Genomic DNA, 21,062 nt, shown 5'->3' on the forward strand with positions numbered 1-21,062 from the left:
TAGGAGATGGGATAGGTAGAGTATGGTATTAGAAAGGAAGCAATTCACATCCTCTGAAACTGCAGGGAAGGAGGGAAAGGATAATTAAAGATAGCCATTGTTTTTGAAGGGGATAGAAGAGGAAGATAAAAGAATTCAACATTGGATGACCTTAATCTCAGTAAAGAGCTAAAAGTCATCCTAAGAAGAGGAAAGATAGAGATAGAAAGCTAAGTAAAAAGAAAATTTGGAAAAGATTCTGTGGAGTGTGTGATAAGAAGTCAATAAAAAGATCAACAAAAGCATTGCTGCAAAACAGGGAGCATCTACTTGAATTTGGTTGACATAAATTTGCAGTTGTCACAGTTTCAATAGAAATTGAAATTTTTATTCATGGTTGGGGGAAAAAGCCAAAATTGACCCAAAAGGAGGCAGAGGATAGTATATTATAGAATTGACTTGCTGTAAAGTTAAAGCTGTAAAAAGAGCAATGCTAAAAGAGGGGTGGCATACTGAAAGACAGGGGAAAATCGCCAGATCAAAGATCATAATAAAACAAAGGTTCAGGAGGAGCTAGATTATGTAGGTAAGTGTGATCAGAGGGAAAATTCAGAATTCAAGATCTTGGCAGTGGAGCAATTTTGAATGATGATGATTTGACAACTTAGCATAGCTAAAATAATTAAAACTTAAGGAATTCACAGAATTATTAACCCCATAGTAAATTAGTATCAGTTTGATGATTCATTATTGGTATCCTTGATATCCCTGGAGTTGATTAGAACTAGAGAGAACTATTACCAAGACCTTAAAATCCTTCACAGTACCTTATATCTCCATCACGATTTATTCCCTAACTTCCAATGAAGTCAGTGCATATCATCTTGTTGTTTGGGGCAGGGTGGAACACCTGTTCCTTAGTGACTTTTCAAAAAGGTGGAGTTGAACAATAAATTTTGAGCTGTAGAGGAGAGCTTTAAGGAACTAGGATCAGATCAGTCTTTCTAGTAAAGGATTTGAGTGAAGAAACTATTTTAGCCCACATTCTAAATATTTACTTTCTCTCTACAGAATTAAAAACACAGAAACTGACTCACAGGAAAGGAAATAGTCCTGACTCTCTTAGAAGAGTTCTTTTAACAGCACAAGCTAAGGTAACTATGCCAAAATGTACTCAGAGACAAGTGGAGGAGCTATGCTTTTATATTGGATTCAGTTAAGTTCTCTGTATACCACTCTGTGTCTCATTAGAAACATTTTTATTTATACTTATATTTTATATCATTTAAACTTGTTTTCACAGCAAAAATTTATGTTTTTTGTTTTTCTTTTGTTGTTGGGATCTAAAAGATTCCCAGATGTTAATAAAAATATTACAAAGAAAGTGAATTGTTAGCCAAAATATACATTATGATCATATAAATACATTTATCAATTTTTGGTAGTCATAGTAATCCATGAGATATATCAGAGCTTACATATGTGCCTTTTTATCTTCAGAAAACTCTTGACTACTTTTTTTTCTCAAAATTTACTATTATATATTAAAATGTTTCATAATATAGGAGAAAAGCAATCGCTTACCATTTATTCTTTGAAATGTATGTGTATTTACATACAAGTACCAAACATATGTTTGTACTTAATGCTAAGGTGAAATATATATAGATATATAAAGAAAGTAAATATTAGACATCATCTGAAATATAAATAATCACTGCAAAAATGTTTATCCACTCATTCCCTACTTCTCATACCTGAATAGGTTTTAGTTTATCTGGGTTTTGAATTTTTGGAGCATTCTACTTCTCTGTTTCATTTGCAAAATGACATATGATGGCAAAAGTTATCATTTCTAAGATAAATATGAACTCTGTATACTAGAAATAAATGTGAGCTATGCATGAAATATGTGCACACACACACACTCACACACTCTCTTAAAAAACCACTTTGTAAAGCTTAGAGACCTGCTGAGGAATAGTTGTTTGTTTTTTTAAGAAATTGAAAAATCTTAATTTTAAAAAATATTGTAAAGTTTTTTTTAATGATTTAGTTAAATAATCTTTGGGGGCAATGTTTTCTGGTAAGATAAAAACATCATTTAGTTTTACGTACTTTAACAAAAAAAATGGAGGCAATAACTCCATTGACAATGGAATCAATCCATTGACTGATTATCATGCTTCTCAGAAAGGTCATGATGAATGTTCATGATGTGTAAATGTCAACTTCAGATGAAACTCTTTGTTTTCAATGTCTTAGGTTTGTGTTCTTAGAATAGCAACACATGTTTTACTCATAAGATGATATCAAATATTTTTGGACATGCTCAAATTTTATATCTTACAGTAATAACATTAAAAAGGTGTTAATATAACAAAAAGGGATTCTTTCTGAAAAGATGACTAAAGTAAATGGTTTCAGTTAATATAAATAAATAGGTCAAGAGCATAATAATGGTAACTTTTAAAATAACTTTTTTTTTTTTTTTTGGCTGTGTGTTTGTTTGTTTTTGATAGAATCAGTTTACAGCTGTAAATACCCCAAAGAAAGAAACTTCCCAGATTGAAGGACCATCTTTAAATAATACTTATGGTTTCAAAGTCAGCGTACAAAACCTACAAGAGGCAAAAGCTTTACATGAGGTAATTTTTTCTACTACTACATAAGATAGCATATATTTTCCTATAGCAGTTTTTAAGTGAAGGTATGAAAATCTGTCTTTTTCAGTCTACATTTTTTGTCCTTACACTTAACTGTTCCTCCAAAAAAGCCTTATTTTGGGTGCCTATAATGGCATGGAGTTGATCCTTGATTTTTAAAGTCAATTCCAGTGAATCACAAATTCTGCCTGGACCAAGAATCTGAAAAGTCTTAGTTATGATTCTAGTGATAGAGTGTGTCCACTTTCCAAGGACCATCCTAACTAAATACAGATAAGGCTCATTACCATTTGATTGGTGTGATTATCACAATGTGTTGAATTCTCTGGCTGTGAAATAAAAGAAAATATAAAATTATTCCATTTTGCAATACTCATGATGATAATCAATGGTTTATTTATCAATGCCTTTTTCAGAAGTTGGAGCAATACAAAATTTCAATGAAGGACTTAACAGGAGCTGCCAAAATAATGTATTATTGCAAAGGCAAATATAATAAAGAATAAAAAAAAATGTGAAAAATACAGACCAGAATTAGAACAACAAAGGAGTTGGGAGATAGTCAAAAACTTACTTCAATATGTCATATACTCAATTCTTTAATAAAAAGCTTGGAACATACTACAGTTGATGAACTCCAAGCAATATTACAACAAATGAAACATTTCTTAATATCTAGTTATTATGTGAGTGTCATTTCCAAGCCACCTTCATTCATAATACAGCCCATAGATTTATTAGAATAAAGGTAAAAATCATGTAAAAGAAAGCATAAAGTAAGAGATACTGGAAAAGAATAAAGGAGATAAATTATATTATTCTGATTATTAATTTAGCTGATTCAAAATAATCACCACAACAAGGAAGCAAAAAGAACATAGAAACCACCTTAGCCTTTTAAATACTTTATCTTGCCAGACAAAAAACCATGACAGCCAAGGAAAACACTGATGGAAAAGCATATTACAGAGGGAGATGATGAATGATATTAATAATACTGCTATATGAAGCAGCAAGGCATAGTGGGAAGAAAAGCAAATCTACACAAAATTTGGGGTGAGACCCAACTAAACAGATCAAATTAAATGCATTTATAGAATAAACTGGGAGAGCAGAAAATAGAAAAAAAAAAATAGACAAACCTGCTAGTATTTTTGTAGTAATTCAGTTTCATGATCTAATGCAATGGAACCACTATATTTAGACTCTTCATACTTTAGTCTATAATGACAAACTGCTATATAAGGAAAATGAAGTCAGCAAGAGTTGCTGATCCAGAACAAAAACGACACAGAAAAAATCCATGCTGAAGGCAATAAAATTTTAAAAGCTTTAGGGGTAGAAGAGGAATAAATTTTCAAGATACCTGAAAAATAAATATATTCTTTTTAAGTGAACAGTCTTATTATAAGAAGAGAACATCACTGACCACTTCATAATTATGCTTTATTTCTCATTTATAACTTTTTTATGAGAATGCTCTCTGTATATATGTCCTGGATATTCTCAGTGAAAATAGGAGAATGTAAGAGTCAGAGACACAAAAGATGTTCAGCAGCAGGACACATCTTCCTTGTCAGATAGTTGAATAAGATACAGAGAGCATATTAGATTCCATTGTTTTTTATTATTTATTTTAAGGCAAAACCTGCTATTACCCATGGTCATTCAAAGGGAAGAATTTTCTAAAGATGATTAAAGTCCTCCAATTATGCTTCTTTGGGGATGAGATTGTGCTGACTTCTATCAGGTTACAAAATACTACAGGACCTCCTTAACTCACAAAGAATTTTGCCTAGCCATCTACACAGGAAAAAAAAACAACCACAAATGAATAAAGAATACCTGTTTTTCTGACTGTTGATGTGCAACTGAATAAACAGTCTACCAGCATACTTACTAATAGACAACGAGCTTGGCCCAAAATTGCAAATGGAAATGGGTAGGATTATACTTGAGAAATTGCACTTTTCAGTAATACAAACTTGTTCCTGAAACTAAAATCCATTTTTAATATCAATATTCAGGCAGTAATTTGAAATGGCTACAAATCCTAAACACAATACTGTCCAAAGAATCAATATTGAAGGCAACCTAAAAAGCAATTGAGATAATGCTTGGTGGGAGTAAGCAACAGCATATATACCTACAATAGAACAATAGTGAATTCAAAAAGTGCAATCTTTATTATCCAGAGCATATATATATGATCAGAAAAAGAGGAGGGCTAGTTATATTGGAAAAGCAAAGATAATATTCCAATACTGATATCCATGAAATATCAAAAAAATTAGAGAAAAACTTCGATGAGTAATTCACATAGGGAGAATTATGGGTGGATAGGGACAAAACTTCATAGATGAGGTTCAGTCTATGCCATTGAAGGTAATATCCATTTTAATGAAGTCATATATTAGTTTACATTTTTATTCTTATAATAAATACATATTTAAAAAGGGTAAGTCTTAGAAGCAGAATTCCACTGTTGAGATGAAACTAATTTGTAGTGCCTATCTGAATCTTCATTTTCTTAAATGCCTAATTTAGCAAGGTGGGTCAGAGATGTTGAGTCCAAATGGATTTTTGATTGTGTAAATATGAATCCTTTACTACTGAAATTCCCTTTAAATGATTAAAATATGTTAAAAATTAAATGACCTTTTAAAAAAAAAAAACACTTTCTGGGAATTTTACATTACCATTGTTAGTATTTATTCCAAAGTTGGAGCCTAGTGCTAGTTTTTTTTTAGGCTCATCCTTGCAGTTGTCACATAGATTGCATCCCTGATATCACAAATACTAGCAACTGACTAACTGCTACTAGTGAATAGGTAAGCCCAGTAGCTCAGGAACTAGGACTATGCTCAGACCACCAGCTCACATGATCAGTCCAGCTGCCTTAGCCATTGTATTAAAAATAATCCTTGTGGAAATGCCACCTGGCAATTGCCTTTGAAGGTGGCATTTCCACTTTCTCAGCCAGAGTTCTTGGCATTGTCACATTGTTCAGTATCAGTAATAGATATGTGTTTTTCAGGGAAATAATATTAAAGAATAATGCTTTTTTCCTGCTTTTTTTTGGTGCCCTGATTACCACTGGATCTTTCCATCTCACTTGCTGCTAAAACTTCCCATAAGTGTTATCTCCCTTCTTAACATGTGAATTTCTAAGAGCAGAAACTGTCATTTTTCTGTTTGTATTCCCAGAATTAATTCAGTGCTTTATACATAGTAAGTACTTAATAAGTTCTTTTTTCATTCATTCAGGATCACCAGATCAGTCTCTTTATCATGGGGAAATATCACTATCTCAAAGCACATTAAATCCAGCCAACTTTCTTTCAAATTTGTGCTAGGAATCAGAATTAAATACCTGAATGAATTTCTCAAATTGATCACTATCACAGGAAAGTCACTCAAATCAGACATTGTATTGTCAATGGGTCAGTAGCTATATAGGTAGGTCAAACAGATAACAATAAGTTGTTAGTAGTTTAGTAATTTAATTGGAGGTCGCATTAACATTCTTGCCCTTAACACATAAGTTTTATTTTGAGGACAGGTAATCTCACAAGAAAAATCCCTCTCTTACCTACTGATTAATGCTTGAAATTTTATCTGTTAGAGCTTTGGGTCTTTAGCTCAAGGCTCTGATCCCTGATGAAATGCAGATGTCTCTAGAAGAGTTGAATATTCCTATCACTAGTCATTCTTATCTTAGTGTTACTAATGGATATGATAGCAGATTTTTATATGAGCATCATTAGGGAAAGAATGAGGGTCTACCTCCCTGAGAGCAGAAGAAAAAACTACAAGAATGGGAATGAAGACATTTCTTGTTTTACTGTTTTTCCTAGAGCCATCCTAGTCTTTTAAAAATATGGAAGATGTGTGTAATTTATGAGGAAGAAATCCAATTCATTTTCATTTATAACTAGAGATTTAAACTTAAAATCACAGAATTTTAGAGCTGAAAGGAGTCTCAAAGATCAGCTTTTTCATATGTATATAAATAATCTTATTTCAGTTTTTTCACAAGTATATGAGACTGAGACCCAGATATACTTAAAAACTAGGTAAAGTTAGGCAGGTAATAAGCAGTAGAGTTGCAAGTAGGATCCATATTTCTTTATTGATTCTCTGTTTGTAGTCACCCAGCTTCCTTTAAAATGTTTTCTTCCCCAGTTAGAATTTAAATTCCTAGAACCATTGAATTCAAATATATTCATAATAGTTCTTGATCATCATAAAATGTTTCTTGCAATTTTGATTCAAAACTAAGGGGCATATTTGTGCAAATACTGAATATTGATCTAACAAAATGTATCTCCCTTTGGCTAGTTGGATCCTTGCAAAACATTTTTTGCTTTTCCTTTTGTAATTTAAAAACTAATTTTTCATTTTCATATCTAATTATTAATTTTATCAACTTTCATCATCCCAATTTAGGTATTATACATATTTACCCATCTAATCAGGAAAGCTCGTTGACGCTTTCCTCCAATATTACTTAAAGAACATCATCCAAGTGGCACCTAGTGGCCAGAATTAGGAACCGATATAACAGCTTTTTATTTCCATCTACTTTCTTCCTACTTTAAGAAGGTTATGCATAACTATTTTACTCCTTTTTCCTGTTTTTAACCACTCATTGTCTTTTCTCCAATTTAAATGTCTATATTTCCTAGGCTTCTCTCCTTTACTGGTCTACCTCCTCTGGACATAATCTAGCCTTTTAATGACACTATTAAAATGTGATTCTCAAAACTGGAAGGAATTGAGCTACCAGCAGAGAAAATTAATTATCACCTTTCATTCTGTGGGTGTATCACACATGTTAGTGTAACCTAATTCATGTTAGCTTTTTGATGACTATATCACATCAAAATTTTGTCTTTTGTTTTAAACATATACTTCATTAAACTCTGTAAGGCAATTCATATACTACTTATATGACTACATATACTAGTTTATATATATATATATATATATATATATATATATATATATATAAACTAGCACCAATATGTAAAACCTAAAGGTCTTGATTGAATCCAGACTATTAATAACCACATGAAAAAAATGTTCCAAATTATGAATAAAAGAAATATAAATGAAAAAACTTCACATTAGCGAAAATGACAAAAAATTAAAATAATCAGTTTTGAAGGGATAATGAAAAGACAGCCATTCTAATGCGTATGTTTGGGAAACTGAATTAGTAGTTTTTTGGAAAGTTGTTTAGAATTATGCAAATAAAATGGCTGAAATGTCCATCACTTTTGATATAAAAATTGCACTACTGGGCATGTATTTCAGGAAGGCCACTGATTAAAATGAAAACCACCATATACAACACATTTTTATAGCAATTCTTTTTTGTGGTAGCAGAGTACTAGAAATAAAGTAGATGATCATCAGTGGGGAATGACTAAATAAATTGTGATCCACAAACATAAAGAATTATGCTGTAAGAAATGATGAATTTGATGAATACAGAGAAATTTGAAAAGACCCTTATGAACCAATGCAAAATGAACTAAGCAGAGAATTAAATAAACAATTTATACAATGACAATGGAAAGAACCATTACTGAATAATCAAAAATGAGTGTTGCAAAATTATAAAGAAGATGATTTGGCCCAAAGAAAAGATGAGAAGACGTCCCCCCCTCCCCCTTGCAGAGTTAGGAAACTTGTTATATAATATCAGAGTTTTTTAATATATTGATTTGCTGAGATTTTTTTATTTTTTTAAAAAAGTTTACTTTTAAAGGCTCTCTAGAAGGAGAAGGAAGAAGCAATATGAAAACAAAGGCATCAATAAAAATCTAAAGTTACTATTAAAAATTATCTAATTTGATCTCAGAGAAAAGATGAAGAAGTGTACTATAGACTATCTTCTCTATAGAGCTAAGGATTTCTGTATATAGAATATAGGATATACTGTCAAATTCAGTTGATGTACTGATCAGTTTATTAAACTGCTCTTATTCCCTATTCTTTGTTGCAAAGGATGGGGTATTTTTTTTGGATAATGGAGGAGAAATCATGTATATATGTGTATTTAATAGCTGGGATTTATTAAATTGATAGCAACTTAAAATTTGCAAAGCATTTTATATGTTAACATTATATTATACAATCATGAGTTGTCTGTATAAAAATCAAAATTGTGCAAAAATTGTATTATCAGAGTTTTTAAAAATTCTTATGATGCCTATTTTTTCAACATACCAGCATGACTTAATGATGAACACATTTCTTGTTTCTATTTTGTAGAACCAGAATCTGACACTTATCAGTGTGGAGTTACATGCTCGAACCAGGCGAGACTTGGAGCCAGATCCTGAATTTGATCCCATATGTGCTTTGTTCTACTCTATTTCATCAGATACAGCATTACCAGATACAGATAAAACAGAACTCACAGGTGTAATTGTAATTGATAAAGACAGCACAATCTCCAGCCAAGGTATTTTTAACTTTCATTTATTGTATATCTTTAGGTAAGTGAAAAGACTGCCTAAGCAACACCTGAATTTTAGAAAGACCCCATGAAAGGAGGGAATCTCACTGCTGAAGATATGCTCTTATCTTTAAAAGAACAAAGCAACTCAGAAATCTTTGCTTGAGAATCCAAAACTAAACTTAAGCATACTTTATTTTTAACTTTAGCATACTTATTTATCAGTGTAGATATAAAGATATAAAATATTAATATTCTAATAAGGTGTGTAACTTTATGATCAATCATTCTAAAATAAAATATGAAAATCTAGATTGTGAACACTACACCCCCTCCAGATTCATGAAAATCAGAGTATGCAAATGATATCCCATACCCATTAATTTATCGTTTGTCCGCTTTATATCACACAATACATGTCTGGACTGGATTATCTTCCTAAAATAATCTGCTTTTAGAAATTATTATAAGAAATTTATTAAATCTTTTTTTTTCTTATTCATCTCTTCATGAAAATATGAACTTTAAATACACATTATCTAACTTTTAAATTATTTTGGAGAACATTTAATTGTTACTCTACAGTTTTACATGGTGACCATTTTATATAACCATTATGTTCAATTAGTAGTAAGAAAAATAGGTAAAATGGATATAGTTAATAAAATAGTGTGTTTCTGGAAGAAGGCTGACCACAGGAAAGAATAATAGGCAGAAACAAAATAATGAATTTACTGAATTTCATGTAAACAGGAATATTTGCATATATTAAAAATTTTAGTTAAATGGATTATATTTTTTATGTTAGAAAAGATTACTATAATGGTAACTTTATTTCAAAATAAATCTAAAAGAACTAATACAATGATATACAGTAAATATTTCAATTGTTTGCTAGGTATCAGAAACCAGACTCCATTACTTATTCGTTCTGGAATTTCAAGATTAGAAGTCACCTATGCTGCTGATGAAAAGGCACTTTTCCAAGAGATAGTAAATATAATTAAAAGGTATTGTGTTATGTGTTACAGTTTTCTTTTTTTTTTTTCCTTTTTTTGATAAAAATAGTTGAATAGTTCTGTCAGTTTCTTACTGAAAATATGTCTGTTAGTCTGAAAAAATGTATGTTAATTATTTTCTTCACGTCTTATCTCCCAAGACAATCATGGTGCTTGGTTCAGAATAAAACTGTTACTCTATTCTGCTTCTCTTCTAACTTGTCACCTACTGTTTTGAGAGCAGTTAAGAGGATACAAGCCATCATTAAAAAAAACAACAACAACATAAAAACACAGGGGCAACTAGGTGGCAAAATGGATAGAGCACTGGCCGTGAAGTCAGGACGACCTGAGTTCAATTCAAATCCAGCCTCAGACACATAAAACTTATTAGCTGTGTGACCCTAGGTGAATAAGTTGACCCTAATTGTCCTGCCTAAGAAAGAAGGAAAGAGGGAAGGAAGAGAGGAAGGAAAGAAGTAAAAAAGGGAGGAAGGAACAAATGAGCAAGGGAATGAACAAACACACACTTTTGCGTAAGGCATCTATGTTGTGTCCTCAACACAAGCCCTTACAATGAAATTCCTCGTATATGATGTGGGCCTTGCACTTACTCTCTCGCCTCAGTTTTTCCTCACACTGGCAGATCTGTATTTACAGAGGAAAACCACCACCAAAGGATACATCCCCAGCCATGGAGGAATACTTTCCTCCCTTCCTTCAATTTTATCCTTTTAGTTCTCAAGTTCTCCCTGATGCACATTCTGTGCACAATACCAGCCTCTCACAATGTCATCTCCATTAAATCTAAAGTGCATCTATTTGTTTAACAAAAAGACAAAAATCACAAATCAGCAATTTATCATAGGTACTCATTGTAAAAAAAAATGCAAGCATAATAAATTTATCACCATCTTCCCACAAATTTAGGTTGCATTCTCCTTCCAATGTATCTGTCCAGGAGAATGGGAACATACTTAAACATGGCAGGGAGGCACTTGAGTGAGAAAAACCCGTGTGCTCACAATAAATTTATAACTGAAGGGCAGGCTGTGATGTCATTGGTCTAGTTAGGAATATGTGCACCACCGGACCGTTTTTCTGCTGCTTTCTCTTCTGTTCTTTACTCTCTTGCTGGTCAAATCCTCTCTCAAAGTAATAAAGGTGTTTCAAGTTCTTTTGACTTACAATCCCTTAAGCCAAAGAACTAAGAAGTTTACTAAGCTGACTCTCTCTGGACATTGCAAACAAGCCTGCTCTTTACTTCATGATTCTGCATCCTCATCTGTTGTCAGGCTGTTGCCCTAAGGAAAGGCAGCTTCAAAGCTGCTGCTTTTCCCTCAAATGACATGGGGCAGCAAAGAGCAATAGGCCTCTCTGGCAGGCTTTTTCTCTCTCAAACTGTAGGTGGTGCTAGAGGGCAATCGCCGGAATTGCAGCTCTCTTTCCTTGAGAGCCCCTCTCTCTGCTGGGGCTCCTTCCTGCCGGTCTCCATTGGTTTTTTCATCCCCACGAAGTTTTTCCTCCTGCCTAGTTTTGTCAGCTCTTTGCAATCCACCCAGGGCTTTCACTATTTTCAGTAGCTCAAATCAGATCTTCCTGGTCTGCAGGTCTTCCTCTTGTGATATAAAACCTCATCAGCTTTCATTTCTGTTATAAAAACTCACATATCTTATCTCAGCATCTCTCAGTCTCCAAACAGTTATTTGACGAGTTTTAGTCACATTCAGACAAGCAGATCCAGTGCTTTACATCCTTGGACATTTCTCAGTCCCCACTTGTCCGCTAAACATTCTCTGCTCATTCACACTAGCATTTTCTAAGGGTAGTACATTAAAAACTATCTTTCTGCTCCTTTCAGGTACAGAACTATTCACTAAGAAAAAAGCAGCACCTGAAATCCCTAACAAGGTGACATAAGCCATATTACTTATGCAAAAGTTAATTTTCTGCCCTTTCTAACAACCAAACTGCTCTCATCTTTTCTGAAACCATACCTCGTTGCAGATGGATTTTTAATAGTGTTTAAACAAAAGAGGTGTTTCTATCTCATATATATTTTATATCTCTTATAGGGGCATTAATTATTCTTCCCAAGTTAATATATTCCATCTTTTTTATGGAAAAGAACTTTTTTGCCCTTTATCTGCTTACTTCTTAAAGGTACAATACTTTATGTATATATCACAAAGTACCCAAAGGCCTAAAAGAAAAGATAATGGCTGCAAAAATTATTTGTAAGAAATCCATTGCAGAAAGAAACAATGAATAAATTGTAAACACTGCATGGAACTATTTTAATTACTCAATAGATGTCCTATCTCTTAAGGAATAAAAACAATTCTAATGGATTTAAATATCAAAACCTCTCTTTCTTGGAAATTTGTTTCAATTAGGTGCAATGCTTACTCAACAATCTTGTGAAAAGATTTTAGCCAACATTTAAAAATTTTTCCTCCATCCTTTTCACTTCTCTTTTTATTGCAACCACTGACATCAATAAAATTCTGTTAAATTTAAATTATTCTAAAAGTCCTGAAATAAAATCGTCCAACTCACTAGCACTCTTTTTAGACAAATATCATTTATGGCAGAAATTCTATGTCTTTTCAACTCTGGAGAGTAATGGGAAGAGGAATGGGATCCATTTTCAAGTAGAAGTAAAAGGAGTTAAAAAAAAAATCACTGTTCTTGTAGTGAGTAGAGAAGAAAATCTCTGCCCGTCTAGAGAACAAGGAACGCAGAAATCCTTCATGCTACCTGAGCAGAGTCGAGCACAATGATATAGGGAAAGATGTATTCCATAGCTTCCTGGTCTCAGTTTGAACTCTATACATTTTCCCATATAGTCCCTGGGAAATTTAACTTTTTTGTTTATTCTAGACTTCTGTGGAAAACTAAACAAAGACTAACTTAGGTATGTAAGCAATATTTTATGAAGTTCAACAACAGTGTAATGCATTCTGAATTCCAAATCATGAATTTACAAATTATGACTATAATTTATCTGTATCAGTTTTCTAAATTGCCTATACAGTATTACCATAATATTTCATTCACATTTCTTAATTTTATTTTTTCAATTACCAAGCATTTATTTTTCTTCCTACAATCCCAATTTAAAAAGAAAAACAAAACTTTTGAAACAAATATGCATTGTCAAGCAAATATATCTCAGCTTTATCCATGCACAAAAAATATATATTTCATTCTCCATCTTGAATCTTTCATCCTTAGTCCTCTGTAATCATGATTGTTCACTGATCAGAGCTCTTTAAGTCTTACAAAATTTTATGGCACAGTGTTATTTTTGTTTAAATTGCTTTTCTGGTTGGTCACTTCACTCTATCAGTCCCTACAAGTTTTCCCATTTCATACAAATTTTCTCTGAATCCATCTTCACTTCTATTGACCAATACAATTATTCCATTACATTCATATAAAATTTGAAAATGTGTCCTTTACTAATTGGTACCCTCTCACTTTCCATTTTTTTTGACACTACAAAAGGATTGATTTATAAATATGTTTGTAAATAGGGAGGGGGCAGGGTGTTTTCTCTTTCTTTGACTTCTTTGGATTATCATCCCAAAGATACAGACATATCTCATGGTGAGAGGATGTGCAGATTTCAGTAACTTTTGGGGCATAGTTCTAACTTTCTTTTCCAGAATGGCTGGATCAGTTCAAAGGTTCTATCAGCAGTATGATTTATGTTTTCTTAAACTGAGTTTAATAATTTAATATTCCATATTTATAGTTTATTATTTTTAATGGTCATGTGCCCCCTTGACATAGTAATTTTTGCTACCCATGGGCATAACCAAAAATTTTAGTTCTTTATTAATTTAAGGTTTCTCCCCATTGTTTGATTTAACTACCTTAGACAAACTGGAAAACGCCTCTTTAGAATCTGAAATTACCTCAGTTACTAGCTTTAGCTAATTACATTTAGACAACTGCTTAGGTTGCTTTATAGTTAGTCAACTTGTTTCCTAATTAAAGGTTTTAAAAAAAAATACCAAAGTGGGACCATGTACAAAGGAAAAAATATCATGGGAACAGGTCTTAGAATTTAAAAAAAAAATTTTTTTTTTAAACCAAGAGAAATATTTTCTGAAAAATGTTAAATTAAATGAAACAATATCAAAACTGTTACTATCCACTGACTCTATAAAAGGAAGGTAACTTTTTTTGCATAGCTATAGAACTGGTATTCTTGAGTCTTCACAGTATTTCTGCTGCTTTTCATTTTTCCAAAGAAGCTTTCTGCAACATAGGAAAAATTTCTAATACCCACACTTCTATTTCAGCCAGCAATACTAGCCAAAGGCACATAAATCATTAAATCAATATCAATGTGGATATGTACTAGCATAGGCCCAGTAATATCACTAGAAGTTGTACACTTTTTTTCTTCCTACTTAGGCATTTTCCCAGCAGAAGGAATATCTTCCAGGTTTGAGAATTCTGTCTATCTTTTGCAGATGCAAAACTTTTCCCAAATGTTTTCTCTTAAAAACCCAAGTTATACCAGTGATTAAGAATACATGGCAAATCTAAATTGTGAAAAGTAACTTCAGGCTCTTATTATCAGACAAATAATATATAAACAGTATAAAAAGATGAAAAATGTTTTAAGTTCCAAAATGTTAATTATATAATAATTATATAATTCTATATCCACTTGTTCAAAGGCATATTTTCCCCATGTTTAATCCTTATACAACATATGGTTTATTCTTAAAAGGATTAGAACTTAGTTCATTACATTTTTAGCAATAGAAAACATAGAAGCTATTTAAAAGGTGCTGCAATCTGACTAATTGTTTTATCACCTCTAAGATTGCAATGATTTGCTTAACTCTGGGAAAATGAAGTGTGTGTGTGTGTGTGTGTGTGTGTGTGTGTGTGTGTGTGTGTGTGTACGTACATGTCTGTGTGTGTGTGTGTGCCTGTATGTGTGTAAGCAAAATCAGATAGGCCTTGCTATTGTAATCCAAATTTCCAAGATTCCTAGATCTAAAAATAAATGGGAAAAAGAGATGTCAAGATGTAAGGAAACATCTCCATTCTGACACTTTGAAGCCCACTATCGATATGTGAGCTTTGTGATATGTAAGCTTTGTGATAACATCCTTGCACTTTTCCTAAGCCTGGCTTATGCTTTGTTCCCAGGTCCCATATTATTTTGGAGTCAGAAATCTCAGTGTAGGTCTGGAGCTGAGGGAACGTACAAGACACATCAAGTGAAATCTTGCAGTAACTTGAGACTTGACTGGTGTAGAGAGGTAGTTTCACTGTCACAGTTAAGAATGAACAAAATAGTATTTAAACTTCTACAAATAAAATTTAACTATCTAGTGCTCTTTCCAAGAAAATGAATGCAATAAATTATCCTTTTTAAAAAGATTCTATTTAATATTATATTCCCTAGATTCCTTCAGATCATAATTCTAGTACCTTCTCATGTCTATATAATGTATTTTCCTACCAGTAAGCCTCTCAAGAGCAGAGACTTTTTTCTTTTTCTCTTTTTTCATCACACTTAGTAGGAGCTCAGTAAATATTTATTGAAGAAATACAAATTATTGAATAAATTCCTTAGCATTTCATATTTCCAAAAGTTTCTAACTTTTGTGCTCTCAACTTTATACAGACCTTCATTTTATCTCATACAAGAGAGTGAGGTTTTTTATCTCTTGGACACTTTGCTATCTAACCATATCTATGTACCTATTTTCTTAAAATTGATTTTGAGATACCCTTATTGGAGTGAAGTAAGAACGAAATCACACTTAAATATCTTTGTCATTTTTAAGATAGGAGATATTAAGTGACTGATGTTAAAAGAATCATTTTTAAGCAATTGTAACAGGGTCTTTTTTGTTATTCTTTAAGGTCCTATTAATGCACATTGTATAATAGGCATTTCACCATCTGATGATCTGCCTATAATCTCTTGTTATATCAGATACTTTTTCAAGTATCTGCCTGCCACACTAACAAATTGCTATACTGAATATATATACATGTATATATATTCAGTATCTGATTCTAAATAGACTATTCTCTACTTTTTTGTGTGTGAAAAATATTTTCTTAGCTTTCTTTGGCACTTATAATTGAATAAAACCTATGTAATTTTTATTTTATAAAATTTTATAAAATAAAGCATTTTTCAAACCTAAGTCAGAACAAATGTGAAGATTTCCAAGAGAATTACAAATAGGCACTATTGAGTTGGCTGAAGCTTAACACAAATTTCTCTTTGTAACTATATCACCACAACTTGAAATCTTTTCCTTTGCTTTCTAAGAACCTCCCATCAACCTGGATTGTTACCTATTTCAGTGCCTGATCTCCTTTTCCTATTATTTTTCACCTAACTCTCTTTACCTGTCAACCTTTCAGACTAGTTACAATTTTAAATTACACTTCATTTGAGAATATGGTCATTTCTAAAATGAAGTAAAAGAGAGATTGTTGCTATTTTTTCCCTCTAAAGCACTAAATCTTTGGAAAAGAAGGAAATATGGGGATGATTTGTAACACATGTAATGGATGTAATACATATTGTAACATAGGACATGGTATAATAAAAGAGTGACTGTATTCAAAAGTTTTTCCTCCTTTTGCATCTTGAGTCCATCATATCCCCATTAGAAGGTGGGTAATATGCTTCATGTTAAGTATTCTAGAGACATGATTGTTAGATTTATCAAAGTTCTTAAGTCTTTTCAGTTTTTCTTTGCAGAGTTGTTGGTCTTGAATAAAATAATTCTTTTCTAGTCCTATATCTAATCAGACTCTATTACCCAAGATTTTCTTCAGTCATCTCTGTCATTTCTTAAGGCTCAATAATATTCCATTGCATTCATATACCATGCTTTATTCCTGTATTTCCTAATTGATGGATACTCTCTCAGATTCTAGTCCTTTGCTTTTCTTTTGTATCCTCCCCTTTAAGGTTCTCTCCCACAATTTAGGGTCAAGAAGTTTGTTTTGCCTGCAGCTATTTGCCCCCAAGTATTATCATCTTGCCATTCCTCCCTTCCCCCCAATACCAACGTATTTTTCTGTTGCTTTTTGGTGTATTTCTACATGAAACATGTTTGTGTTTAACCCTCCTTTATCCATTTCAGTTAGGAGGGATATCTGATGCTTGTTCCTCCAGATACTGTCTCCATGTTTGTGTAATCTTCTTCTCATTATTTCCAATTATGAGGAAATAGCAAGTTCTACCTTTTCTTCCTTTCTTTTTGAATGTCCTAATATATTCATTTTATCTTCCATTCTCTTTCCCTTCTTCAAACTCTCAGAAAAGAACTAATCCATTCCTTTCAGACCCTCAGTTATTATTTAACTCTCTCAATGATTTTGAAGATTCTAAAGCCCTTAGAGTACACTTGTTTCTTCTCCTTTTGGTATATTTACACTGTTATCATCCAACTCAGTTGTGCTCAAATAAATTTACTTTTCTAGTTTTCTTTTGATTTCTTGATGCCTTTCTCAGAGTTCTTACTATGTTCTTTTCATCAGAAATGCTTGAAAATCCTGTGTTCTATTAAAGGTGCATTCGTTTCTCTATGGGATTGTACTTAGGTTTCAAAGTATTCTTGATTGTAACCCTATATCTTTTGTCTTTTGAAATATTGTATTCCAAGCTCTTTTCATTTAAAGTTGAAGCTGCTACATCTTATACAATCCTGTGTACTTTTGATATCTGAACTGCTCCTGTCTGAATATCTGTTATGTTTTTTCTTTGTGGGAACTTCTAGATTTTAGGTATGACATTCATAGTACTTTTCCTTTTAGAGTTTCTTACAGGAGGTTATCAGTGGATTCTTTCTATTTTCATTTTTATTTTTCTTCTTGAAATGCAGCAGCCAGGCTTTAATTATTTTTGGTCATGATTTTCAAGGAGCCCAGTGATTCTTAAATTCTCTTTTCCTTTTTTCTGTTTTCCAGATTATCTGTTTTATCTGGTATCATATTCAGATTATAAGAGCTATGTTCTTTTAGGGTCAGGCTCTGCCCTATGTATATATTTTTGTCTGAAGTGTTTTATCTTTGAGTCATTTAAGGTCTAGAGCTGGCCTTCACTTTACATAATTTGGCCCTCTTTTGAGTGCAGAGCTCTGAATCTTCAGGGTAGTTTGACTTTTTAGTATGATATTAGAAACACTGGAGACCCAGGGTGCCTGAATTGTTCCAATCTAATGCTAGCCTCTGCTGCTCCCTTGGGCTTTTAAGATCATACTAGTGTTTTCTGACCTCCTCAGGGCTTTCATACAGAAACCCTTTGCTGTTTCTGCCTCCAGCCAGAAAGTCTGGGATTATACATTCTCTTCTTGCTGGGAGGTTACAGAAATACTTGTTACCTTGGTACTAGCTTTGCTGGTGGTTCTTTTTCCTTTTGCTCTTGGATTGGTGGCTGACTTTGTGCAGTTCTGAGTTAAAAGAAGTCACTGTGGTTTCTTAGTGGTTTTTGTTTTGTTTTTTTTTTATTATTGGGTCTAGTGGGAATTTTGATGAAAACTGGGTACTCTGCTTCCATTCAGCCAGCCATCTTGGCCACAAGTCCTCCATCAATCTTTCCACTATTCTGTGCTATCAAAATTTGATTATCAAACTAGAAGACATTGAAAATTATGTTTTCTTGGAGGTGGAGCCAAGATGACAGAGTAGTAGGAAGAAGTACAGCCAAGCTCTACCCCACAACTCCTCTAAATAGATCTAGAAAATGCTTCAAATTGAGTGCTGATCAGGAAATTCAAGGAAAAAAATCACAGTGAGTCATTTTTCTAGCCAAGCTCAGCAAAGAGAGAGAAACACAAAGAGGTCTGCATTGGGTATGGGGTCTAGCCAAGAATGGCCATGTGGATTGTTTCAGCACAGGGAGAGCTGTGCCTCAGGGTAAGAAGACATCCAAAATCTAGCAAAGAGGAGCCTACACTTGTGCAAGGTGCAAGAATAAGCCAACAAACAGCTCCATTGCTCACTGTTCAGTCGAGATCACAAATCCAGGACTGACTTAGAAAAGGACCTGCACCTGGAGTAAGAATCCCAGAGAGAAGAGTAGTTATGGGTGCTTGGCTGTATTTTAGCAAGGACCAACTTCAAAAGCAAGTAGCCATGTGACTAATCCCAGGAGCAGAGTCTCAGTTCTAGCTTCCAACCCAGTCTGAAGTATAAAGTCATATAATCACACCAATAATTCCAGACAGTTCTGTCACCCTAAAACAGCAGGGCTTTCCAGCTGACATAGTATTGGAGTCTAGTAGCAGTCTCCTGGGGATCTCTACTAGAGGCAAGCCCACAGGTACTGTTCAGAAATAAACCCAATGTTGGATCTTGTAGAAGGGCAGCAGTTAAATTTTGTCTTGAATCAGACCATTTGGGATCACTAAAAGCTTGCAGATCCCCGCCTGAACTGTCCCTGAGTTCTTTGAGTAATACCAAATCAAACACTCCCAAGAAAGAAGCAGCAGGACCAGCAAGGACATTCTTTCTAGAAGTCAGTAAGTAGGCTGGAAAAACAAACAGAGTCTCATTTGAAAAGCTATTGTGATAGGGACACTCAAGATAACCCAGAAGAAAATGACTCCAACACATCTACAAGCAAAATATCAAAAGAAAACCCAATTTATGCATATGTTAAACTAGAATTCGTTGAAGAGATAAAACAAGAATTACAAAAAGTTTTTGTGATTAAATTAGAGCTATGGAAGAAGGAATTGAAAAGAGAGCTAACAGCTTGGCACAAGAATATACAACTTAGCCAAGCAACAAACTCCCTAAAAATTAGAATAGACCAAATAGAAGATAATGACTCTATTAGACAATAAGATATTAAAACAAAAATAAAAGACTGAAAAAATAGAAGAAAATGTATCTACAAAAAAACAAAAAAAACTAATTGCTCTAGAAAAAGATCAAGAAAAGATCATTAAAAATTGTTGATCTACTTGAATGTTATAACCAAACAAAAGAGCCTAGACTTCATGTTTCAAGAAATTACAAAAGGAATTGCTCAGAACTCTTAGAGCCAGAGGGCAAAGTTAAATAGAAAGAATCCACTTCTTGAACAAAATTTAAAAATGAAAACTCCCAGGAACATTATAACCAAAATCCAGAAGTTCCAGGTCAGATCAACAGTACTACAAGTAGCCAAAAAGAAAAAGTTAAAGTACCAGTAAGCCAAATTGGATCACACACAGTTTTACAGCGACCACTAAATAAAGGAGCAGAGTGCATGGAATATGATGGTCCAAAAAAACAAAGGACATATATTTATGACCAAGAATTACCAATACATCAAAATTGAATCTAGCTCAACAATGTTAAAAATACAAACTTAATGAAATAGAGGCCTTATATATTCTATATTCTATCAATATTCCTGATAAAAAGATGAAAACAGCATAGAACGTTGATGTATAAAAACAGGATTCAAGAGAAACATGAAAAGGTAAATATGAACAATAATAAAGGGACTAAGCAAAAATAAACTGTTTACATTCCAGTATGAGGAGATATGTGTCCCCTATCATCATGAAGTGACATAGTGGGAGTCTAATTGACTCACATCACTTGGGAGTAGTTCTTTTATGTCTTAATGATCTTAAAAGATCCACTGTGCTGGAAGAGGGAAGAGCATGGAAGATGATGAGAGAAAAATCATCTTATTCAGCAGGTTCATAGGAGGAAAGAGTAAAATGAGTGAGCAGTAAAAGGGAAGATAGCTTAAGGGAGGGGTTATCCTGAACAAACAAAAAAAAAAATTTAAGGATGTACAAAAATATTTATAGCAGCAATTCTGAAGTAATAAAAAATTGAAAAGTAAGGCAAATGTACCCATCAATCAGAGAATGAATAAACAGGTTACAATATATAAATGTAATGAAATACTATTCTGTAAGAAATGATGAAAGACATGGTTTCAGA

General features: G+C 32.9%; 1 protein-coding gene across 4 annotated transcripts in view; it reads left to right on the forward strand.

Annotated features, from left to right (window-relative positions):
* REV3L (REV3 like, DNA directed polymerase zeta catalytic subunit) overlaps positions 1–21,062 on the forward strand; it is a 232,455-nt gene that overhangs the window by 143,949 nt on the left and 67,444 nt on the right. For all 4 annotated transcript variants that reach the window (XM_074310076.1, XM_074310077.1, XM_074310074.1 and 1 more), the window contains exons 15-18: positions 1,051–1,133; positions 2,502–2,627; positions 8,928–9,120; positions 10,013–10,124. In XM_074310076.1, the coding sequence (XP_074166177.1) occupies positions 1,051–1,133; positions 2,502–2,627; positions 8,928–9,120; positions 10,013–10,124 (514 nt within the window). The remainder of the gene's footprint in view (positions 1–1,050; positions 1,134–2,501; positions 2,628–8,927; positions 9,121–10,012; positions 10,125–21,062) is intronic.

The sequence above is a fragment of the Sminthopsis crassicaudata genome, chromosome 4, assembly GCF_048593235.1.
Source record: "Sminthopsis crassicaudata isolate SCR6 chromosome 4, ASM4859323v1, whole genome shotgun sequence".
Lineage (NCBI taxonomy): Eukaryota > Metazoa > Chordata > Mammalia > Dasyuromorphia > Dasyuridae > Sminthopsis > Sminthopsis crassicaudata.